The 26,071-nt window shown below is 41.8% G+C and overlaps 1 protein-coding gene across 1 annotated transcript in view; it reads right to left on the reverse strand.

Moving 5' to 3' along the window:
- DNAH11 (dynein axonemal heavy chain 11) overlaps positions 1–21,971 on the reverse strand; it is a 226,382-nt gene extending 204,411 nt beyond the window's left edge. Inside the window, exons 1-7 of the mRNA XM_054991090.1 lie at positions 21,781–21,971; positions 16,846–17,035; positions 15,291–15,390; positions 9,699–9,910; positions 6,170–6,403; positions 3,970–4,137; positions 1,656–1,772 (exon numbers count right to left, since the gene is read on the reverse strand). Of these exons, the coding sequence (XP_054847065.1) occupies positions 1,656–1,772; positions 3,970–4,137; positions 6,170–6,403; positions 9,699–9,910; positions 15,291–15,390; positions 16,846–17,035; positions 21,781–21,971 (1,212 nt within the window). The remainder of the gene's footprint in view (positions 1–1,655; positions 1,773–3,969; positions 4,138–6,169; positions 6,404–9,698; positions 9,911–15,290; positions 15,391–16,845; positions 17,036–21,780) is intronic.
- Between the last annotated feature and the right edge of the window lie 4,100 nt (positions 21,972–26,071).

The raw sequence follows: 26,071 nt of genomic DNA on the forward strand, positions 1-26,071 counted from the left end.
GGATTTGGGTCTGTGAGGGGCTAATGTGGGGATTTGGGTCTGTGTGTGGCAGCTGGGGGGGAATTGGGTTTGTGTGGGGCTGTAAGGGGTGGACTTTAGGGGCTGAGAGGACCTACTTGGGGAGGCCATGAAATGGCCCCCCCAAGTGGGAGCAGTCTGAGCCTTGGTGGGGGGTGGGAGGAAGGGTGGGAGAAGGGCCCCAGAGGGCTGGGGGGCATTTTGCATGCAAAATGCCACCCCTGGCAAGACAAGCCTCCCCCAGCTGTCAGTGGTAGAGATGAGAGCAGAGCATCTACTTGGGGAGGCCATGAAATGCCCCCCCAAGTGGGAGCAGGCTGAGCCTTGGTGGGGGGTGGGAGGAGGGGTGGGAGAAGGGCCCCAGAGGGTTGGGGGGCATTTTGCATGCAAAATGCCACCCCTGGCAACACAAGCCTCCCCCAGCTGTCAGTGGTAGAGATTAGAGCACCTACTTGGGGAGGCCATGAAATGGCCCCCCCAAGTGGGAGCAGGCTGAGCCTTGGTGGGGGGTGGGAGGAGGGGTGGGAGAAGGGCCCCTGAGGGTAGGGGGGCATTTTGCATGCAAAATGCCACCCCTGGCAAAGGAAGCCTGCCTCTTCATTTTTTCCCCATAGGAAATAATGAAGAAAGATCAGCAGCAGCATGCTAACAATATGCTGCTCCTTCGCTTTCTTATGGGAGGATGGGGGGACCTGCTTTGGGGGGCCATAACATGGCCCCCCAAAGTCCAATCTGTCTGAAACTTGGGTGGTTGTTAGAGAAGGGTTAGAGGAAGGTCCCCACCAATTTTGGGCTTATTAGGTGGGAAAATGCCTCCTCCAGGCGTCCTGAAAGACGGAGGCATTTTCCCCCCAAAAAAACCCGAAAGAATGCCGAAAGAATGCCGAAAGAATCCCGAATCCCGAATCCCGAAAGAGATTCTTGTTTCGGCTTTCGGCTTTAACGGTAGAGAATCTTGTTTCGGGTAATCCCGAAACAAGAAAGCCGAAAGTTTTTTCCTTGCACACCCCTATTCATAGCTCTTCCCATGAACAAGATGCATTATGATTCATAGATATGAATGAATTTAAATGCATGAGAAGTACTCTAAACCTTAAAATTCTCACATGTAAACCACTTAGAAATGAACTGGAAGTGTTCAAGAGCAAAGTTATACTCTTACAAATGACATGCTTTACAATTCCAAAGTAGTAGCTTTGCTGTTGTTTGTTAGTGTGTCACACTACATTCACAGTGAAAAGTACTGGGGCAACTTAGAGATTAACAGTTTTTCATGGCACAAACTTTCATGGGCAGCAGCCTATTTTGTAAGATTCCTGAAGTGTTTACACACATTTCAATGAGGCTCGAACAAGAGAACTTCACTTTGGATGTTGATGTCCTTTACAGAAATTTATAGTGTACCCCAAAATGACACTCAGCAGAGAGAGATTCAAGAAGGAAATCTGCTAAAATAGTATTTTTATACAACAGAGCAAGATCTACTCAAAATGTGTTACTATTGTGCCTTAAATATACTTCTTTCACTTTAATTTGGGTATTTATGATGAATCTACAAAAGTAAGGCCCATTAACCATTTTATTGATAAATGGTGGCAACTTTTTGACACAGCATTTCACAAAAAAATATAACTGACCTTAAATGCTGATTCTAAACCTGAGCAGTCAAGGAATCCCACACAAAAAATTGCTCCAAGACGTCTTTCAAACTCCAGAATTTTGTATTTAAAATGGACATAGTCTTCATCAAATTCCTATGAAATATAAATATGCATGTGTACTTGGAAATAAGTCTCAATTTAGTGGGGCTTAGTACCAGGGAACTGTGCATAGATTGTCAGTTGAAGAAAAACTGGAGAAAAATGGTAAATAAAGGCAGAGAAAATAGTGATATAAATTGGACAACTTGTCAAGCTAAACGGCAGTACTATCAACTCCCCCAAATTAAACATGAAAAGTCAGGTCCATCTGAATATTGTACAATATTAATTTATCTGCTACCCAGCTCCCATGCACAAGGGCTGTACTTAACTGTGGCTAAATTATGCTCAACAAAGTTAATAGTATTTGAAGAAGAAATGTCTTCAGTCATTGCCAACTAACACTAGTTCTAACAAGTTTTAACAAGACTTACATATTTCTTTGTAACAGCAAGGTATATTGACAAACAATGTCTGATATTCAAATATACTAGAGCTTAAATCAAAAATACACAATGGGTCAAACATAAAGGTGCCATTATGTCAGTGTACTTTATTATATATGGCCTTTGCCAAACAAAAGGTAAATTTTAAACATTTCTAGGTATGTACATGATGTTCTAGTGGAAAGTTTCCTAGCGTTCAGTAATAATTACCTTCCAAGAAAGTCACTCCTAAGGCAGCAGCAACCAGGCTGTCAGACACAGCCTGGGTATGTTGTGGTGCCAGGCCTGCCCAAAGTATAACAGATCTGGCTTCTGAGACAGGTGAATGCTATAACCCCTGGCTAGTAGAGACAGTAGCTGGAACCATGGCTGTTGAGGCCAAAATTGAGCCACCAGAATATACATGACTCCTTCTGCCTGAATTTTGTAAAGAGTCCTGATAATCATGGGTAGAGATGGGAACAAACAGCAATACAAACAAAAAAAAGCCACAACCAGCCCAATCTGCTGTTCATGAACAAGCTGTTCATGAGGCCCCATTCTAACAAACAGGTGGTCGTTGTAAGCCTCGTTCGTTGCTGTTCATCAAGCCAGACAGTCTGGCATCTGCAATCAATTCCCTTGGCAACTTAGGCAGGGATTGTCTGAACTTTATCTGAACTCCTGCTGTTGCCCTGGAAACCCCCAATCTAAGCCCAATTTAGCTTGATAGGCAGGTCTTCCTTTCAAGAGTGAAGCTCCAAATTTGTTACAAGGGAGCAAAGAGCAGGGGGGAGGGGGGCTCCCAGCTCTGACTTAGTTTGCAGACAGTGGAGAGGGAGAGACAGTTGCTGTTGGCATTTTGATAGAGAGAGTGCATTGGAGCTTGAATTTTCTGTGTGTGTGGTGGAATAGGGATCTACCCCTTCAAGTTCCAGGGCTGCTGCCAGGCTCTGGGCCAAGGTATTTATTATTGGTTCCTTTCCTGGTGGCTGCTTAGGTCAGGTTTCTGGGAGTGGTGCAGTAGAGATCAAAACTTGGATGATGGCTGGAGGAGAGCCTGCTGGCCCCCACGAACATGTTCATGAACAGGGCCATGTTCGTGGTTGTTTGTGAGTCCCTGTTCGTGGATGGCAATGAACAACGAACATCATGTTCAGTTTTTTTTTCCTATTTGTGCCCATCTCTAATCATGGGCAAGATTGGGAAAGCAGAGAACAGGGCTCCTGCCCATCTTATCTGGAATGCATTCCAGGGTCATTCCATACCCTGGAACAAAATAGCAAGAGCTTTGATGTTGCATCTGGTGGCAAACAAATCAACATCTGGACCCCCCCCCCCCAGAGTAAAAATGAGGCAGAGATATGAGTCCTTTATAGGCTATTCATGGTTGGAAGAGCCAAGTCTGCTTAATAAATCCACTTTTGAATTGACTGACCCAGCTATAAGGATAGCATGCAGGGAGAGTGGGGAGAAAAGAAGCAGAAGGGGAGCATAGACTTTGCACTGACATTAATCATGCCAGCCACGTCTTGGCAGCAGCTTCAAAATAACATCGCAGTATGTCCGCAAGGGGAAAAATAGGGGATACCGTGGACAAACAGTACTGCGTCCCATGACTACCTTGCAAATGTGAAACTCCTGCAAACATGGGAAGCAGAACAGATACTGAAACACTTTAAAGTCCAAGTGTGAAAAGGGCCTAAGAAAGCGACATGGAAAATCTGTTAACAGATTTTCTACATTGCACCTCCTAGTCTCTGTCACTATAAGTACTTGACTGTTTTATCAAGGATAAAAAATAGATACATGAATTGCAATATTACCACATTGTTGAAATCTAAGGCATCATAGGTCCTCTCTTTAAAATTTTTACATGACTCCATAAATTCTTCATTCAGCCTGTATATTTGGTCATTCAAATTTTTCCCCTTGATTCCACCAAATTCCAGCTTTTCCAGTTTTTCAAAATCAAGCATGATAACAAAAATTTCCTAAAACAATAAACAATATAATTAACCATGGCCTGTCACATGAAGAAAAACAGATCTAAACGTATCTTTATACTCTCACAACTAACAGATTTTGCTCTTCTGCTCTGCTTGCCCCATCCTTTCGTACAGACAAAGATTAATTAACAATAGGAAGCTTGCTATATATACACTTTATTTATTATGAAAATGATGGATAAAGGAAATCCCTACTGCTAGAAGTGGGTTCTCTTGGAAAAAGAAGCTTACCACACCAAAACTCTTGCAAGACAAATCCCTTCTTCAGAACTGCATCCAAAGTTACTGTAGATAAGTCAATCTTATTCTTAAAAGACAACACAAATGGAACTATAGTGCTCTTTTTCAGAGCTATTTTCTTTGTTCCTGCAGTTCTTTCAAAAGAATGCACTCTTTCTTTCTTGGGTTTCCCTGCAATCTCTCACGTAAATAGCAACATATCTACTCTACAAACCTCTCTATTTTACACCATTTACACCAACATAATCCTGAAACTTCCTTAATAATGCTCTGAGAATTCTTTGTTTAAAAAACATTAGCTCTCCCTCACAGAACTACAATTCCCAAGGTTTCAGAGAAGATAGAATAACTATTAAACAAGTCTCAGTATGTAGGTTAGGTAAAGTTCTCTGTGAAGAGGGGAGAAATTTAATTTGAAATAACTGAAGAAAGTAACCCTGAGGAAGAACTTTATGCAATTTAACATGGATAAGTGCTGAGTTCTTCACCTGAGTAACAAAATGCAAAGCATGTATACTGGATGAGGGATACACTTCTAGGTAGCAGTGTATGTGAACAGGATCTTGAGATATGGATGGATGGGCAACTAGATATGAGCAGTCAGTGTGATACGGTAGCAAAAAAGGCAAATGCAATCTTGGGGTGTATAAACAAAGGCATAATGTGCAAATCACAGGATGCCATTGTTCCATTATATACTGTGTTGGTCAGGCCCCACTTGGGAGTATTGTGTGCAGTTTTGGAGGCCTCATTTCAAATAGGATGTGGACAAATTGGAACAGAGAGCAACCAGGATAATCAGGGGCTTGGAGATTAAGCCCTATGAGGAAAGACTGAAGGACTTGGGAATGTTCAATTTGGAGGAGATTGAGGGGAGACATGATTGCTCTCTTTAAGTATTTAAAAGGCTGCCACTTAGGGGAGGGGAGGGAGCTGTTTCTGTTAGCAACACAGGATAGCACACAAACAATGGGTTTAAACTCCAGGAGGGAAGGTACTGGCTGGACAGTAGGAAAAACTTCTTCATGTTAGAGGAGTAATACAGCAGTGGAATTGGCTCCCTAGGAATGTGGTGGGTTCCCCCTCATTGGCAGTCTTCAAGGAGTAGCTAGACAAATGCTTGTCAGCGATGCTTTAAACTATTCCGGCATTGGGGCAGGTGTTGGGCTAGATGGTCTGTAAGGCTCCTTCCAACTCTATAATTCTATGATCACATAAACTCTTAAGAATAAGTTCATTTCCACAACATTTTTGGAAATAATTACTTTTGATTTTTAAACTGGGTTGGTGCAGCACTATTATAAGAATTACTAATTACATTCATTTTACTTAAAGATGCCTAAGATTTCGTTTAATAAGGCTGAAATCCTCTACACACTTATTTGGAAGTGAGTCCCTGAATTCTGCTTCTAAGTTGGCTCAGATTAAAAAATAAAAATAAAACACTATTCTTGCATATAGCCATAGCGTCCTTACTTCCTCCTGTTGGGCTAATGTGAAAATACAATTGAAGATTATTCAGAGCAGAGCAACCCCAGCCTAAATCATCAGTGCCATTCTAAGCACAGTTACATCCTTCTAAGCCCATTGATTTCAATGGACTCAGAAATGTGTAACTGTTTAGGAAGGCACTGTAAATGAAATTAATTTCAATGCCTGATATCACATGGAAAACAACAAGAAGTTAACACTGTTTTTAAAAAAACAAAGGCAATTTTTTTCATGTAGCCTTCTTGGACAGTAATATTGGTATATAACAGAAATTTGTAAATAATACCTCGATTTTTTCTAAGCGGGTTAGAAACATATCAAATCTGGAAAATACCAGCTGTGGCTGAAAATCCCATGGTTTAATCTCTTGACTGTTACTGAAGTAAGTTGCTATTCTTTTTCTTTGACTGAAGAAAGAATCCCTAAAACTCCTCAAAGTATTAAGAGCTTCTTTCAAGTTTTCCAAAGTTTCTTCAGGTTCCCTTTTCATAAGATCTTCTGGTGAAAGATACAACACAGCCTGAAAAAAAGGATTATTTGTTATTTATAGTCCACCTTTCTCAGTGAGACTCAAGGTAGGCTGATAATGTCAGTCAGTGTGAACCATGACTGGGACATTCAATGAACAATGCAATAGGGTATGGATTGTGGAAATCTGAAAACAAGCAGAACTCTGATACAGAGTTGAAAACAATGCTGAAACAAAGCATAAGCTATTATGACATATTAAACGATGCAGAAGCTACCCAGTAGGGGTATTTTTAAAAAAAATAAGCTTAAATAATATTTTGTTGCTATGAATGCTGCCTTCCAACAAGAATGATTGCAAAGTACTAAATCGAAAAGAACTATGTACAAATAAGAGGGATTTGGGATCTGATTTTAATAACATTGGCTAGACAGAATAAAATAGGCTCTGGTGTTGTCTTTGAAACATTCTACAACAAAACCATCTGTATCTGCATCTTGAAATCTGTTGACAAGGCAGGAGGGCACAGAACACTGCAAGAAATTCAAATTGGATCAAATAATACATTTCCAGAACCTACACATGTATGCCAAGCAAAAGATATGTGTTGCTATGAATGGCATTGCTCTGATGCTAAAAGAAGACAAGCTTATTTGTTGGAATGGGCAATCTGATCCTTTGCTGCCTTAAGGGGGGGAGGGGGAATGGATGACTTGGGAAAGTCCAGTGAAGCATCTGGTAAATTGTCAGCATTCCTCTGATGGATGATCTGGGGTTCACCTGTTAGGTTCCAAAGAGACAGTTTGCCCATCACCAAATTGGAGGGCACAGCCAGCAAGCCTCTGATCTATAAGTGATGGTAGATTGGTTTGTGGCAGGAACTAAAAGGAAAGACCTCAGTGGTGCAAATAAAGGGGGCTCTCTGCCATGGGCCCATTTGCCTAGTTTTTGTCCAGTCCTGGAACCTCGGGGAGAGGTAAGCGTCAGCAAGCATATTCCAAGACGGGCAAAGACTGACCCATCCCTAAATACAGGAAAACAGGAGGGATGTTCCACAGAAAGTAAGTGTATTCTAGCTAGTTAACTCTAGCTAGCCCACCTTGGCTGAGTATGCATATGTTGTCAGAGGAGACATTGAGATCACTTCTCCCTTCTGGGACTTTTAATAACTTTGCATAGCTTATTAGCTTTAGGCTTATGTGGGCTGGAGTCATTTATGCAAGGAACCCCTTCCTCTCCCAAGAATGAAGCACTTTTGTTTCTAAAAAGAGCATTATTCCACTACAAGTCTAATTTAAGCAGGAAACACAGGTAGTTAGGAAGCAGCTTACAGAAAAGAAAAAAACATTCAGCATGGCTGGCTAGAGAAACAAACATAAAACCCGACCCCAGGGACAAAGTCCACCAATGTTCCCACACTCAGCAAAAGCCCAGGGAATTCTGTCACCCCTAATAGCAGCAGTGTTGATCAACCATCCTCAGCCTACTGTGCCAGTCCTGGGCCACATTTTCTGCATAGGTTGTTGCCTGGGTTTTGGTTCTTCTACTGGGGTTGGTGGGCCCTCACCTGGCCCTGCCTCTGTCCCCACCATTTGTGTCGCTGTTCCCTCTACTCCTGCCACTGTCTCCACCAACTTGTCTGGTTTGCTGCCTGGGGTCTCTAGCTACAAGGCTAGACTATAGAAGAACCCATAATGGGAGGACAGAGGGGAATGAAAATTGCTTGCAAATGTATTTTATAGTAATTAGCAAACTGAATGTCACTATGAAAAGCAGGATAGGATGTGTGGAAGATGGTTAAATATATTGCAGGTGCTGCTGTATGGAGCACAGAGACACATTTCCCTGCCACATACATGCACATGTGAACACACACATTCACAAATACAGCTTCTAATGGGCCCCCTCAGTTCAGGACAGGTTGCTCTCTACCTGGGGACGGCCAATGTTGTCATTACTCCAAAACAGTATAAGGGAGGAGAACTACTTTTCCCCTGTAAGTATGAATGACAGACTAACACATTTGGATGAGAAATATAGACCAGTGTCTTGAGGCTCACTTTTCAGGAGGAACAGAATCTTCTTAGCCATGACTTTGATGGTAAATATCTTAGCATCACTATATGCAATCTACTCAGAAGCAAATCTCATAGAGTTCAACAGGATTTACTCTCCAGAAGCAGCAGTAATAATATAACTTTTATTTTTATCACCATAGGTTGTAACATAAAACAATGACTTCTGATATTTTATGTAATTTTATAGTGACCTGTTTGCTGTCTTAGATCTTTGTATGCCATTAAAGGTATTTGAATTGAATTGAATTGAATTGACATAAAAATGTTTTAAAAGTGTGCCTATGATAATAACTCTATGCATGCACACTTACTTTGGAGTAAGCACCACTGAACACAGAGGGGCCGTCTGACTTCTAATTCTTGAGTTATCACAAACCCTGTCAACCAAATTAAGGTCATTTCCATATGCTCTTAAAGGGATGGTCCACTCACAGAATGCTGGAGACATCTCTGCAAAACGTTTGCAGGCCGTTTGGCTTCTCTTTTTTGGCGCCTTTTCTGTGATTGCGGAAAGTGCATTCCCAGAAAAGGTGCCAAAAAAAAAATGAAAGCCAAATGGCCCACAACCACTTTGCAAATGGAGATAGCTGGATTCCTGGGGGAAAGCTGCCAGCGTTTGGTGAATGGGCAGTCCCTTTAAGGGCATGTGGAAATGCCAAAGGACTGGCAAAGGAAGACACCTTTTACCACACAGAAAAATCAAACCTGATTTTTCAGCTAGTAAAAGCAAAGAGAGATCATGTTTGCAGGAGCTGTGATAAATTATTGAGATAGCTCTTTAACAAATACAATCATTTATTGGTAGATACTGGATTATGAAGCAACTCAGCAATAAACTGATTTGTCAAGCCCCTATTCTCTTTAACTCAATAGATCTTGCTATCAGTTTTCCTATTTGTTAAGTACTTCCCCAATAAAAATATATTAGAATGGATGTGGGACTTACCTGACAACTTGAAAAATAGTTTGTAAAAAGTAACATGATCTTTAAAGTCTGCCTCTTCTTCAGACAAACAACTTATTGTATTTTTAATACCAAGCACATAAAATAGCAGGATTTATTACTATAATTATGTGGTTGTTATATAGCTTTAATTGTAAAAACATAGTATCCCTGGCACCTTGGCAAATTTATGATAAATCCTTTGAAAATGGGAATTTTATTGGGGGGAAAAAACTAACACTCTCTTGTCTTTAGCATAATTCTGTATTGATTGGCTTCTACTGATTAAGTGCTTATCTGGTTTGTTATTCATAATTCTTGTTACCTGGTCAATAAACAGATTGCAGAATTCTTGCAATAGAACAATGATTCTTGCTGGCATGCTGTAAAACTTAGAGTGACTCCAGATCAGACAAATAGTGTGAAATAAGGGGGGGATTAAAGTAGGTATGTTTGGAAATTCTGTCTCCTGAAGACGCTGAATGTGTCCTTGCAGAGGTCTCAAATACAGTTCAACATCCTGTGCTTCAACAAGAGCTGCAAGAGAATGAAGGGGGGAAAATCAAATACTGAAATTTTTTGATGTATTTAATTTGGATTTTACTCTTGCTTGCTAAAATGGGGCTTTAAAAATTATTGTGCATTTAAATGCAGTTCTGTGAGGAAAGGAGGGGAGCTCAATGGGTAAGCAGAGTGTGATCTGATTGGATGGTAGCTGTAAATTAATGAGCAGAGTGAATAGCAGTTTTTATCCAGTGTGCTGAGAAAAAATGTTCATTCTAGTTGAGGCAGGCAAACTGTGGAGGCTGAGAATCTGTGTCTCTGTGTTTCTGAGAAAAAGTTAACCAGCCAGGAGTAGAGGTGGGCATGAACTGCGAAAAAACCAAACCATGCAGTTTGTGGTGTTTTCATAAACCAGGAACTACGAACTGTCACGAACTGGGGCAAGTTCATGAACCAGTTTGTGGTTCGTGGTTCATGGGGTTTAAATGCCCATTTCCCGCTCAAAGTTTTAAATGCAAAAGTGTTTAATAAATATGTGAACAGTAGAGTAGCGCAATCGCATGATTCCATATCCTACTATATAAAAGGGAAACCGTGTTTCTCACCATTCATTCCTTATCCCTGCAGAGGCAAGTATACAGGGATAAGAAGCAAGTGGGGGGCAAAATGGTTTGCCTTCTCGTTGTCTCCTTGAGGCCTCCAGAGGCACGGAAAGGCCCAGTGCAGCTGCGGGAAGGCTCAGCGTGGTGGTGAGGCTCTCCCAAAGCCCCACAGCAGTGGGGGCAGGGCTCCCCACCACCTCCATGGGGCCTTGGTAGGGCTGTGCACAAGCCAAGTGGCAGCTGAGGGGTTGGAGGAGGAGGGAGCCCTTGCTCTCTTCCTCATGCCCCCTGACTGATGCTGTGAGGAGGGGCATGGGGAGGGGGAGCGCTGCTAGGGCCCATTGTATTTCCCCAAAAAACGGGCCTTATTGCTAGTTTGAAATAAAATCAGAAATGGCATTCCATTCCCAATGTTGTTCCTAGACTGATAGTCTGATTGCTGAGTGATCCAATGTAGCAAGCATTGCAGTATGATTCCTTTTGAATACATAGATACTGTAATAGGACAAGGGCCGTTAAAAAAAAAAGTAAAAAGTGTGTGGGGGGGATTATACAATTGTGCATGTGATCCAGACACATGTGTGGGAGGGGTAATGGTGAGAGGACGGGGGGGGGGGAGATTTGTGTGAGGGCACTTCAAAAGCACAAAAAAGTGTCCACATGCATTGATACACTAGATAATTTCGCAGAAAAAACGGCATCAAAATGAAAACGGATTTTTAAAAATTTCACAAAAAATACTTAAAAAGCAGGATCATCATGACCTGCTCGTGCATGGGAAATGATGACATGAGTAATGAGTGAGATAACCTGCCAAAGTTCTGTTGGCAGGCTGTCTCATTAAGGATGTGTGAAAGCAACTTTGGTCTGTGGTGAAAATGTGGAACACAAAGCTCTGATTTAAACTGAGAAACAAGTATATTGTACTCCTGGTATTCTATCAATGCAAATGTACTTTAATCCAATGCTTTTTTGTAAAACAAGAAAAAAAAGTGCCTGCATCTTAAATAAGGTTGTACTGATTTCCACAAATTCCTCCTCAGGACTTGAGAGGGCTCCCCCACCAAAGGTACTGGTACCCATCATTACTATCACAAAAAAAGCCTTTTTTAATTCATAAAATAAGCACATAGTATCAGATACATTATATTAGCATCTAAGCCATCACTGTGTGCATATCCTGTAACAACCCATCTCAAAAAAATCTTTGCTATATTACAGTCATACATCAAACACTATTAAGCTTTCTACTACAGAATATTGTCTACTGAGCACCATCTATCACAATCTATAAGTAGCAATCTAACAATAATAGAGATTTCCTCCTTCCCTGTGCCAGATATGAAATTATCAGCTAACACTAACTTATAAATGGTAAATTACCATTTTTAATGACAGTTAATTTTCCAAAGCTAAGCAGAGACTGTTTAGCAGTATTAAACCTGATAAAAAAGAAACTTCCTCCTGCTACCGTTCCATTCTTGCTGCCTAAGGCCACAAGTTTGTGGCCTTCAGTCTGTAGCTGAGTGTTGCTGAGTACAGCTGATTGCATGAGCTGATTGTTGCTGACTGGAAGTGTGTGTGCTGCCTGGGGCTCACTGCTGGCCCTGCCTTCTTTGAATTTAATTTGTAAGGCTGCACCTTGCCAGAGGCAGAGCACAGTCAGTTAGGCTCTGGGAAAGAGCAGGAATGGGAGCTGTAGCCACTGCTGCTGAGGTGGTGAGTTTTGCTTTTTCTTAACTGTTTAACTTTTCTTAACTGCTGGGGAGAATTGGCTGAGTTGCTACTGTGTGGAAGGAGAAAGTAGAGATGGGCACGGAATGAACCACGGAACAAAATTCCGTATAGAATGGCTGGTTCGTTTGCACCGAAACACGCGTTCCATGGGGACGCGTTTTTCTGGAACAAAACAATTTTTCCAGCTGTTCCGTGGCCGGTTTGGAGTTTCACAGACCCCATGCCAGTTTTAGCCCATTGGCTAAACCCATTACAGGGTCTGTGAAACTGACAGCCTCTTTCTCCTGCCACTCTGGCAGCAGGAGAAAGTGGCTGTGAGTTTCACAGCCCCTGTGCTGGAACCGGTGTGGGATCTGTGAAACTGACAGCCTCTTTTCCTGCTGCCTGGGCTGTCAGTTTTACAGATGCCATGGCAGTTCCAGTGCAGGGGCTGTGAAACTGACACCTCGGGCAGCAGGAAAAGAGGCTGTCAGTTTTACAGATCCCATACCGGTTCCACCGCAGGGGCTGTGAAACTCTGGAATATATATAAATAATAAGAAGAATTTTTTAAAAAGAGAAATTATAAATGTAGTATGCCAGCAGGGGGTTGGGGGCTATCCAGTATTTTGCACTGAGTGTCACATGTACAACTATCTGCCCACTGGGCAGAAGTCTTGGGTGTGTGCTTGGTGCAAGGAGCTCCTGGTTCTCAGGGAGCGAGTTTGCACCCTTGAGGCTGAGGTGGCTGACCTGGTGAAGCAGACACAGTCTATCAGACGCATGGAGAAGACTCTCGGGGACTTGTTAGATGTGTCCCACTCTGAGGATGGCAGCCCCACCACTGTCAGGAAGCATGAGGGTAGAGAAGACACAGGGATAAGGGGGATATGCCCTCAGGAGTGACCTCTTCTTCAGTTGGTGAACGGGTATCCTTTTGCACCAAGGAACCATCCCTGGGCAGGGAGGGAGGGGGGGCTCTTGGTAGTTGGTGATTTGATCCTTAGGCAGGTAGACAGCTAGGTGGCAAACCCGTGTACTGACCATATGGTGACTTGCCTGCCTGGTGCGAAGGTAGTGGACATATATCAAAGAGGGTATACAATCCAGTAAGATTGAGAAGGTAAGAGAATTAGATTCTGGAAATGCTATGGATTAAAATAGTGGGCCCAAAAGGAAACTTAACTCTAGGAGTTTATCGCCCACCAGATCAAAAGATAGAGGATGATTATAACATGATGAAAGAAATAAGGATAGCGGCTAGATGAAATAACTGTGTAGTAATAGGTGATTTTAGTTACCCACACATTGATTGGGTCAACATGTGTTCAAGTCAGGAGAAAGAGGCTGAGTTTCTAGACACTATCAATGACAGTGCTATGGAGCAGATGGTTGCAGAACCTACCAGGAGAGAGGCGATCCTGGACTTGGTCCTAAGTAATGCCCAAGTTCTGGTGAGAGATGTAAAAGTGGTTGCACCGCTTGGGAACTGTAACCATAATGTTATTGAGTTCAGCATCTGCATAAATACGGAGTTGCCCAAAAAGACCAACACAACCACTTTTAACTTTAATAGGGGTAACTTCTCTGAGATGAGGGAGCATGTGAAGAAGAAACTGAAAGGAAAGGTCAAAAGAGTCAAAACCCTTGGGGAAGCTTAGAGACTATTTAAAACTACAATCCTAGAAGCTCAGATAAAATATATACCGCAGGTTAGGAAAGGCACAAATAGTTATAAAATAATGCCTGCATGGTTAACAAACAAAGTAAAGGAAGCTATAAAAGGTAAGAAGGTTTCCTTCAAAAGGTGGAAAGCTAGTTGGAGTGAGGTATATAAAAGGGAACACAGGCTGTGGCAAAGAAAATGCAAGTCTGTGATCAGGCAAGCAAAAAGGGACTATGAGGAACACATTGCAAAAAACATAAACTTCAACAATAAACATTTCTTCAAATATATTAGAAGCAGGAAACCAGCCAGGGAGGCAGTGGGGCCTCTGGATGATCAAGGGGTAAAAGGATTACAGAAGGATGATAGGGAAATGGCCGAGAAGCTAAATGCATTTTTTGCCTCTGTCTTCACTGTAGAAGATGAGAGGTGCTTGCCCACTCCAGAACCGCTGATTTCTGGAGGAGTGTTGAAAGATCTGAGTCAGATTGAGGTGACGAGAGAGGAGATCCTACGACCAATAGACAATTTAAAAACTAACAAATTACCAGGCCTGGTGATACATACAAGAGTTCTGAAAGAACTCAAATGTGAACTAGTGGATCTCCTGACAAAGGTATGTAACCTTTCATTAACATCTGCCTTCATTCCTGAGGACTGGAAGGTAGCTAATGTCACACCCATCTTTAAAAAGGGTTCCAGAGGAGGTGTGGGAAATTATAGGCCAGTCAGTCTAACGTCAATACTGGGTAAGTTGGTGGAAACCATTATTAAAGAGAGAATTAGTAGGCACATTAATGAACAAAATCTATTGAGGAAGACTCAGCATGGGTTCTGTAAGAGAAGATCTTGTCTCACGAACCTGTTAGAATTCTTTGAGGGAGTGAATAAACATGTGGACAAGGGGGAACCAACAGATGTTGTCTACCTGAACTTCCAGAAAGCTTTTGATAAAGTTCCTCATCAAAGGCTGCTAAGTAAGCTCAATAGTCATGGGGTAAAAGGACAAGTCCACTTGTGGATGAAAAACTGGCTAATGAATAGGAAACAGAGAGTGAGTATAAATGGGCAATATTCACAGTGGAGGGAGGTAAGCAGTGGGGTACCGCAGGGCTCAGTATTGGGTCCGGTGCTTTTTAACTTGTTTATTAATGATTTGGAGTTGAGAGTAAACTGTGAAGTGGCTAAGTTCGTGGATGACACTAAATTGTTCAGGGTGGTGAGAACCAGGGAGGATTGTGAGGCACTCCAAAGGGATCTCTCGAGGCTGGGCAAGTGGGTGTCAATGTGGCAAATGAGTAGCATTGACTATTTAATTATGAATGCTACTTTACAATCATATACCAAACACTATTATAGATTATTCTATAACATACATACATAAATGTAGACAGAATATATACGTACATTCCATTCAGAGAACACTTACCATTTTCTACCTCCTTGTAAATGTCTTGAGAAATCGGATAATAGCTGCTGTTCTTGGCTTTTAAGATCCTAATCATTTTCTGAACAACAGGACTCTGAAGCTACAGTTAGAAAAGTACAAGAGATCTCCTCTAAAAAATGTTTTCAAGCATTCATAAGAACTCATATTTTTAAGAATTCGTTCAAGAACACAGAACAGTGTTCAGAGAATCAGGCAGGTTTCACAAACAGGCTGCTTCCACACACATTGGATAATGTACTTTCAATGCTCTTTAGTAATCATTTGGAACTGGGTTTTCGTGCTTGAAACACAAAATCCACTTCTAATGGATAACTAAAGTGCATTGAAAGTGCATTATTCAATGTGTGTGGAAATGGCCACAGTTGGGTACTAACTTGAAAATCAAAACATAAATCCCAAATCCTAATAAATGTTGTTCATCCTAGTATTCTTTTATAGAACACTTTAAGGATTAATGGTAGCCAAGGGTGGGTGGGGAATATTATTAGTAGCTCAGGGGCAGGAAGGTTTGCTGGACTAGCTGCCACAGTTCATTACAAACCCATTTTAACTTTGGCCTGGTTCACATATTAAAGCAAATAATAGCTTGCCCCTATACAAATAAGCCTGGAGAATCTTCAAGCTGGTGGACTCCCTTCTTCTCCTGTCCCCTCATTTACTGAAATCTAACTAGATTGTTGTGCTTCACAGCAAACTATAATTTGATGTTAGAGTCAAACCAGAAAACTATGATCTGTGGTTTCCCTCCAAAGCAGTTTGGTAAAGTATGGCTAACTGCAAAAAGTTAAGTGTCTAATTAGCTGGCAGTGCTTGATGGGAGGAAAGAGAACAGGAAGAGGAAGCACACTAGCTGAATATTTCCCAGATTTATTCCCTTAGCAGCAAATCACAGTTTTTTAACTAAGCCAATTTCTTGCTAATTTCCTGTGTGATGAGGAAACTAGCAGATCTTTTCTCCTCACTTCAGCACTCAGCATTATATTCCAGAAAGCATTTTCAACTCAAAGAGGACACTTCAAGATCCTCCTCCTCCTGGCTGTAGCCTGCATACCACAGTTCTTGGAAGAAACAGCTACATAAATGCTTCAGCATGAGTTGCAGGAGAACCTCCCTCAAAATCAGTGCTTTGGCTACAATGTAATGCAGGTGGAAAACAAACATGCCCGCACAATCATATAGTAGGAAAAGAAAGTCTGGTGTCTTGCTGCTGACAGCATGGAGGCCTTCTGCACCCAACAGAACTGCTTTATCCACAAAATCAGCAGGGCTGTGCTCCCACAGAAGGATATATGTAAAATGAATAAGGCTGAAAATGGCTCGAGATTTTTAAAGTTCCATCACTTTAACCAAAAATTGCATGATGTTGTGAAGATATGTAAACAAATAAATTGTGAGAAAGGATTCAACTTTTGTAAAACGTTCTCAATTACTTCATCTTTTCACCTTCCCTCTACAATTTTAGGTGACTTGGCAACATGCACCAGATTTCCTGAGCTGACAGTCAAATTTTCATGTATCGCAACAGATTACATACTTGCTTATATATATAACACAGGTTATCTTTTCTTTCCTTCCAATACTTGAGCTCAGTTTGTGGATCCGGGAGAAAACCATAAAGAAGAGTTTGAGCTGAATTCTGTTCGACAATTTCTCGTATTTGATGAGACCACTTGATAATCATGGATTCTATTGCATGTAGCACTGACCTTGTATAAGAATCTCGTCTGAAAGATATGAAGAAAAACAGTGAAGTTCCTATTCTCTAACATACAGTATAAAAGGGTACCAAAAGTCAAACCACATGAGATGCTGGGAAACCTGTAACTGGGTCTTCCCGGCATCTTTTAAAGTTATGGTTATGCAGAGCTTTGATTTGGATTAGGCCATGTCAACAGGCTTTAACCCTTTTGCCCCCAAACAATTTCACTAACAGAAAATGGGCTCTCTGTGCTGTTGTAGCCCTTTAAAGGAAACAGACAGGCAAAATGAGGCTAGGCATCTTTTTCATTTTTAATGGCTCCTAACAGTGCAGGGTTCCTAGTTTCAATTAGCAAAACCATATGGAGTTACATCTAGTTTGACTCTGAATTTGTCTGCTCTGTATCCCCGTGTCCTACTCTTATTCTTTTGGTACTGAAGTTATAACACAGAGTTCTGCTTAGTGTATAAGGTTTATATGTTTTATGTATTAGTTCTATGTGTATAAGGGAAAGCAAGTGTGTTGAATGTACATATTTATTTACGTTGTAAGTTAATGGGATTTGTAAATAATGGTGACTTTTTAAATACTTTTTTTAATAAATGGGTTTCAAATTTTAATTTTTTTTCCAACAAGGTAATGGGTAAGCTTGGTATATTGCTAAGTTTATGCACAGATCTATGTATGCTGGGTATTTGAGGCTTTTTACAGAAAAAATCTTGCTGCTGAAGATTAGATAGAATCTGAGGTATATGTTGACAAAGCAATAACTTGGTGTCTCAGTAGCAATTTGAAATGAGTGTGTAAGGTGCAGTGTGTATGTGGGGAGGGGGGGGGGAAGAATTAATGGAAGTCGTACTATCCAGCCTCCCTACCCCAATCTGTAAATGTTTCCCTACCACTAGGCTGTTGTATAGGATAACTGTAATAAAAATATTCTGGATACAAATATGCAGTTCTGCTAAGTGTTAATGTACCACTTCAGCTTAATGTTTTGCGTCATGTAATTCTCCTTTTTACTTCAAAAGTACAATTGAATGAAGGCTCCCTATCTTTTATGCTGGAAAATGCCACCTATAAATATGTACGTCAGGAACTACAATGCCAAGACCACGGCAATACAGCCCGGAAAACCCACAACAACCATCGTTCTCCGGCCGTGAAAGCCTTCGACAATACATCAATATGTATTTAGTTGATTAATTATAATTACCAATTAATTACAATGAATACAAACCAAAGGTATGGACTGAAGAAACTCAACACCAGAATTTGAGTCTAGTAGTACCTTAAAGACTGACAAAATTTCCATGGTATAAGCTGTGCCGGACAGGCCCTGTTTGAGTGACAGGTCCTGAATAGAATGTTGAGAGAGAGTGGCAGTGAAGAGCAGTTAAGACCGTTTAGAATAGTTAGTTGGGAGTTCTGGCAGTTAAGGGAGACTCTGGAAAAGGAAGTGGAGGGCTAGCAACCAGAGAAGGCAGATGTGTTTAGAGAGTTCTCTGAGGAGGACTAGTTAATGAGGTATCTGGAACATTTAACCGTTTAAGGCTGTGCAGGAGGAAGATAAAATGTGCTTCAGTAAAGTTAATCTGTTCTGTTAACCATCTGAGTCCAGTTTGATAATTCCTGCCTATCTTATACGCCCTGAGGGGAACCAGCTCTCAGCCTGTCAGACGAAGTGGCAGAGTTTGAGGAGGTGCTGGTGCAACCAAGTGACATTCTAGTTCCAGTTTGTGTCTGTGAGAGCTGAGGAGGATTCCATTCTGTCCAGAGAGTGAACCCGCTTCCAGCCTGAGTTCTAGCCTCATGAGGAGAGGTCTACAACACACCTACTGAGCCGGAGTGTAAGTGGTCCCTATTTCTATTCCCTGTCAGAAGGGTCCCTCGACCGGTGAATACTTCACAAGTGGTGACAGGAGCTGTGAGATCCCAAATCAGAACCATCCTAAGCTAGCAGAATCATTCACAAGAGGTGGCATCGAAGGGTGTCAGCCAGATAAGGCTGGGGGGATCCGTCACATAAGCTTTCAAGAGTCACACTCCCTTCATCAAATACCGATGTAGGAAGCTTGATTCTTAAAAGTTTATACCCTGGAAATAGCCTTTAACATGAATTCTGTTTTTACGCACGTTTGTATTGGCCCCAGCCTAAGCAAGTCCAACAAGCCACTGTGATTTATGAGCTATTTTACTATCTCTGTATGCTGCCCTTTAGGATGGAATAAAGGTGGAATATAAATGTAAACAATAAAGGAGGATATTCTCATAAAAGTTTAAGCGGTTCTGTTCATTTGGTCCTGTTGAACCCTGAAAAAGATAACTGTGGTACCTAGAAAAGTCCTGCTATGGATTCCTTGAAAAGGTCCTGAATTTTGGCTTAATGCAGGATGAACAGAAATATATTTTTCTGTTATAACTATATGTTACAAACATGTAAGGCATTGTTACACTTACATGTGTGCTATATGTAGTGTATAAATCTCCCTGATTAAATTCATTTTTTCTCTCCAGCTGTGCACTTGCTAATTCTCTTCCCAATTTCAGCTAATTCACAGCCTCTTCCTTAGCCCCTGTAGAGAAACAGCTAAAATACTATGTGGAAAGTTATCAACTGTGCATAAACAGTATAAATAATCGTTTTGTATATTTTAAAAGTAATGTTTAATACTAAGTTATAATGCAAATGTGAGGTGATTTCACTTCTCTGAAGGAAATAATGCTACAGAACATGTAGGCATCTGGAAGCCTGCCAAGCAGCAGAGCTGATGCTTAGTTATTGTTACCAAGGGAGTAGTTCTCTCTCTGAGATTTCCAGTGGGTCTTTTCTCATATTTAAATGAACAGAAGGATTCAAAATGTGTTACTTCTGATTGATCATGTTTATGATTGGTCAGTTACTGGACAGTTTAACCACTTAGTTCTAGCTCAGAACCAATGAAGTGAGTCCCTGACACATAGGAAGCTTTAACTGACTGAAGACAACCCTCCCTGTCACAGCCAGTTCCTCTGAATAAAATTATGCAGGAGAGAAGGCTGAAGCCCCACGTCTCCCTCACTGCATTTGGAACCACACAGAGCAACACAACATTTTTAAATTTCACCTGACTCATCACCAATCCTACATGTGACAAGTCAGGTGAGGCACCCGTGGCCTGACTCATATCACATATATTGGATATTTTGATCCTTAGCCTAGCCAGAAGAAGTCTGAAAAGGGAGATCTGCGGTCTGTCAGTGAGGCAGTCAAGGACTGTGAAGAGAGAGATTAACAGGTGCTAGTGGGAGCAGCTAAAGCTGAAAAAGAGGATAGCAAAGGAACAACTGTCTAACAGGAAATAAACTTGTTTACTTAGAAGGGGAACTGCTTGGCAGGCTCAGGGGAAGAGGAGAATAAGGAGAAGGTGGTTTCCAGGTACAGCATTTGGTGTCCTTATTCCAGCATCTTCATAGAGCAGTACTGACTGGAGGAAAGTCACTAACTTCATACATGTGCCAGCAGCTTCAAGATATACAAAACAAGCGAAGAAAGAATTAATATGAAAGAAGGCTTCAGAGCTCTGTGAGTGTTAGTTCGGAAAGGGAGATATAAAAGAAATTGGATATTTGAATTTTTTTTAGGGAAGAGAGCTAACACAGGGGCTGCCACCTTGCTTAGAGCACAACTAGACAACGGGCACAAAGCCACTGACATTTTAGAGCTCCCTCCGCCCTGCAGATGTATCTCCAGGGGTCATTTCGTAGAAAAAGAGCTGGAGGAACTTATTAGCATAACTCATTAGCATAACTCATTAGCATATGCCACACCTGATTTGCATATGCCACACCCCCTGACATCACCTGTACTGGCTGTTTTGGACCCAATCCTCGCCATTCGGGGCCAAAATGGGCCCAAAATGGCAAAAGGGGGCTGAAAATGGCTGAAAAGGGGCACAAAATGGTCAAGATTGGGCCGCTGCTGAGTGGGAGAGTGATCCACCACCTGTAAGAGGCCCGATCCAGGCCATTTCAGCCCCAATCCAGGCCAAAATGGCCGAGAGTCAGGTGGGCAGGACCACTTGACATGTGACCTCTTTGGGGAACTGCCGGAACTGCGTTCCTGTGCGTTCCCCCTCAAAATGAGCCCTGCATATCTCCATACATGTTCAGTTAATTGAAAACAGAAAGTGGGAATAATTTACCCAGGGGTAAATGGTGGGAGCAGAAAACAAGATAATAAATTATACATAAGATCCCACACTCTTCTTGGTGGTACTGTGGTTGATAGGGGTGGGATACATAAAACTAGTAAGCCCCACCTTTCTCCCCCTGAATCATCACAACCCACTTCACTCCCATCCATTTAAAATTGGATGCTAATCACGGTAATCATTTCCTGCATAATACATTCCACTGAAATTAATGGAGCCTACTCCCAGACCAATGTGTTTAAGTTTGGTAAGTTAGATTATGAGCCTTTGGGGGCAGAATCCATCTTAATTGCTTTTGTGATGATCCAGTTTAAAGCTCATATTTTGCACTCTAAAAATACCCATACTAATTCTTTAACAAATCTAGCTAAAAATGCAGTAAAAAAAATTGCAGTAATTATACCAATTACCTATTTCACTTAATACAAGTACTGTCCAAGCTCTTCAGTTAAATACTTCACATATTAATTGGCACCTTTATAGATGCAACAAGAAAGAGTATATTCTGATTGAACAAATACGAAACGTCTGTTTATCTGGTATACGTACACACACACACACACACACACACACTCCTTACTTATTTTCAGCCTGCATTTCATTCATTGTCTCAGTTGCAACTGTTGGAATGGGAAGGAGCGTTCGCCCTGACAAAATTCCATTCAAAACATGTGTCTTATTTTTCATGATTTCTACATGTCGTTCCATGTCCTGTGAAACAAAATGTGGCCAGGCTTCATGATTTTTCTGGTTTGAAAGAATGGGTAGCATAACCTGAAAGCAGAAGTGAAGAAGGGGGAAGGGAAACAAAGAGAAATAAGAATATACTCAAACCCAGCAACTATCAGTTGCAACAATGTACTTTGGTTTTATGCGAACAAGCCTCTGCACACACTCCTTCCCTTTGTTCCTCCCTCCCATTACATGTCGTGAAGCAATGTTACTTCTTGGCTTTTGGCCAATCACAGTTTGCAGTTACATATGAATTGGCAAACTATGGTTTGCACATCTGTTTGTTCCTGATACGCAGTTCTGGTTCATGGAACAATCATAAACCATAGTTTGCTAGTTCAGATGTAACAGCAAACCACAATTTGCCAAAAGCCCCAAAGCAGTGTTAAGCTTGTAGTATCTGCAGAGTAAGTACTCATGCACAGGGTTTCTCCGGGATTGTTTACATAGTGCAAAATGATTAATATACATCTGATCCTGGCTGTTGTGTCGTGTTTTTGCCCTATCTTTCATAGGCAATAGATAGATGTTTCCTGCTTTTCATTATAATGAAGAAAGCTCTAGATTCAGTAAAGCACATCGGTCCTATTCTTCTCTTTCAATGTGGAGCCTGTTCTGCCAGAAGAAGGCTCCACATGCAGCTGCGTAAAATGGTAGGATACAACCCATAAAATTCAGGTTCATAGTAAACACAAAACAAACATTGTATTACATTGTTTAAGAAAGCTGGGAACAGTGTTACATTACAGGTTTTGCCATATCACACCGAAGAAAATTATATGTACAAAACATATCTCTGTGTCTCTGTGGTGACTTTAATCCAGGGGCTCCTTTGTATAAGAAGAGCCTACAACACATGTCCAAATACAGAGGCAACCTTCTTCTTTTCTGTAAAGTGGAGAAATCTTCATGAGTACAATAAGTATTCCCATGGCAGTCAACACTCTCTAAGTCAGAGAATGAGGCAGCCCCTATGTGAGTTGAGTACTACATGCACACTGAAGCCCTGCAGAGCTTTGAATTGAGTTCAGGTAGATTTAAAGAACATTAGTTCCTCTGTAAATATTACAAAAGCATTATACATATAAGATGTTCAGCTTCCATTCAGTCTCATTCATAATTACCAGTTCATCTAAATTATATTTAAATTAATATGAAGGGCTAGATCAGTACCATCAAGTATAATTTTGCACACATGATTAGACATTTGAATAGCCAAGACTACTGGCTAGCCCTGGCTAGCCCAGTCTTGTCAGATCTTGGAAGCTAAGCAGGGTTAGCCCTTGTTAGCATTTGGATGGGAGACCATCAAGGAAGTCTACGGCTGCTACCCAGGGGCAGACAATAGCAAACCACTTCTGAACATCTCTTGCCTTGAAAACCCTATGGAGTTGCCTAAGTCAGCTGCGACTTGATGACCAAAAAGAAATTAAATACATTAGAACTATAAAGTTTATTTATGTACACATGATTAGACATTTGATTAACTTAGAGCTAGTCAGGATTTTGTTGTTTATTTAGCCCTGTTAGTCTAAGCACATGGATTGCATCAGTCTCTGCTCATCAATGGCCATTAACATTATTTGTTAGGCTAGTGATACTCACTCAGTGGCTGGAGAGCCACCTCTGGCTTTTCAGATTACTTTTCCTCACTGTGGCACTTGCCCCATGGTCCAGGAAACTGGCCAGGCTGTTGCCTGGCAAGGCTTTTGGTTACCAGCTGATTCACACCTTAACATGACCACTGCCAAAGGGACTGAAAGTTGGGTAAGCGTTTCTGAGCTAAGAGTCTTGTGGCAGGGATGGAACTACAAGGTCAGTTCTGTTCAACAATCCCCCACCCTTCTCCACTGTCTTTGGTTATAGGGAGGGGAGATGGGGTGGCCATGCAGTCCTCTTTCCATTGACGTCAACTGTAAATGTGGTTCTTCCCTGCATTAGGGTGAAACTCAAAGAGCTGGGGGAAATGAAGGAACAAATGAAACAGTATGCATACTACATTTTGTATCTGAAGAAGTGAGCTGTGGCTCACAAAAGCTCATACACTACCACAAATGCTTTTAGTCTTATAGGTGCTACTGGACTCTTGCTCTTTTCTACTACATTTTATATAGTCAGAAAGGGCCCTAAGAATAATTTCCCTACTACTCCATTACTAAAGTGTGTGTCTCATCTGTGGATGTATTGAACAAAAAACTGGACAGGGGACTGCCTACATATTAGATGGACCCTCAAGGCATGCAGGAACTTTTTAAAAAACACACATGGGTGGGGGCTTCAAAACCTATAAGGACCAAAGCAGTAGAACAGAATGTGGATATCAGCCTACATGAAGTGCTGCCATTTAGGCTGAAGAAGACTAACAGTTTGCTGCTTGCTGCCCTTCAATCCAGGACTCAACTGCAGGAAGGGAATTGGACAGAGGATAGGCATTCATTCTTTGAGCCTAGCGTCCACCCATTAGAATCCTTTAAGCAGTAGAGCAAGTTGTGTGTCTTTGCAGTTTAAAGAAGAGGAAGAAACAATAACAGTTTTTATAGATCCACTCTTGTACAAGTTTGCACAGATAAGGAAATAATTTTTCTGTTTAACCTCTTCAGATTCAAGTATAATGGCCGATAAACTTCACCTAAAGAAACGCCGCCACTCAAACTCTTCTATGGTTTGTACACACACTGCCGGCACCAGGGTTTCTGGTGCCTGTGGCTACCCCCCTGACGCACGCGCACAGTGTGCGCACGTGCCACGGACTGCGTGATGATGTCATCGCGCGATGATGTTATCACGCAGCACAAGCCGGGGCATTGGCCGACGGATGGCTGGGGTGGTGGGGGGAGGCTGCTCCGCGCTCTGCACGCTGCCCTGGCAGCGGCTCATGGCTGCTGCGCCCGGCTGGGGGCGTGTGGCGGCAGTGGTGGCGGCATGGGGTTGGCTGGCTGCAGCAGCTGCAGCCCAGCCACGCCAGCTCCATGGTGCGCACCTCCACCCCCGACACCCCCTCAGGCGCCCCTCTGGTGCCCTTGCACCCTGAGGCCACCGCCTACCTGGCCTCAATGGCGCGCCGGCCCTGTGTACACATTTTCTCTTGTCTCAGCCATATAACCTGTGTTTGTTATCCTCCACATGTAACATGCCACATTCAACATGCAAATTTCTTGTAGAAATATGAGACTTACTCCACCGTGGATGCAGCAGCACATATTTGGTGGCTGCATACTGACCTCAAGAGCAGACCTCAGTGCAAACCTCTTGCATGTGCCTGGGAAACTGGAGACTTCTGAGTCTGGAATTAACCAAACCATGCAAAACAACAAGTGGTTTGCTGTCTGACTTACAAACCAGGATTCTAATCCTGATTTAGAAGCCTGGTTTTTAAGCAAGTGAGCAAACCATGTTTTATAGCCCAACATATCTCACAGGGTTGTTACGACAACTACATGGGAAAGGGAGACCTATGCCAACCTGAGCTCCTTGAACGAATGGTGGGATAAAAATGAACTATAGCAGACGGACAGTTGTTTTGTGCAATTTGGACTTATAAACTGTGGTTAGTCCCAAAACAGGAAGTCTTCAGTTTCCCACCTGTGTGTAAGGGGTGAGGATATGAGCTACGGACTTCCCAGCATGCTCATGTTACAAACAAAATGTTACTTATGGATGTCTGAATACAGCCAGTTTAACTGCTGAGCTGTATTCAAGTAAATGATCATCAACCCTATCTCACTGGACTTATAATGGAGGAAACAAGACATTCAGGGGAATCTGGGTGTGTGTAGCATTTCACAGATTTTAGTCAAAACAGAAATCTAGAAAGAATTTAGCAAACCCTTTGAGACAGGGCTGGGCACCTCTGGGTTCCTTGCCTACTGTGGACACAAACTACTTTCAGCTTGCTGTATAAGAACAGAATTTGTTCTAGGAAACTTCAGTACTGACAAGGTAAATTCAGTTTCTTTTTTAGATGTTTAACATTCCATCATGCTTTGTTTGTGAAATAACTAACAATTGTTTTTCTGTTCTATTCACTCTGAAACCTTGTACATACTTCAGAGTTTCTTATTTATTTTCCATTACGTGATGAAGACCACATTGTTCTTCACTACTGATTAATCAGAAGCAGGCTTCGCAATGCACAAACT

Source organism: Eublepharis macularius, chromosome 11 (genome assembly GCF_028583425.1).
Source record: "Eublepharis macularius isolate TG4126 chromosome 11, MPM_Emac_v1.0, whole genome shotgun sequence".
Taxonomy (NCBI): domain Eukaryota; kingdom Metazoa; phylum Chordata; class Lepidosauria; order Squamata; family Eublepharidae; genus Eublepharis; species Eublepharis macularius.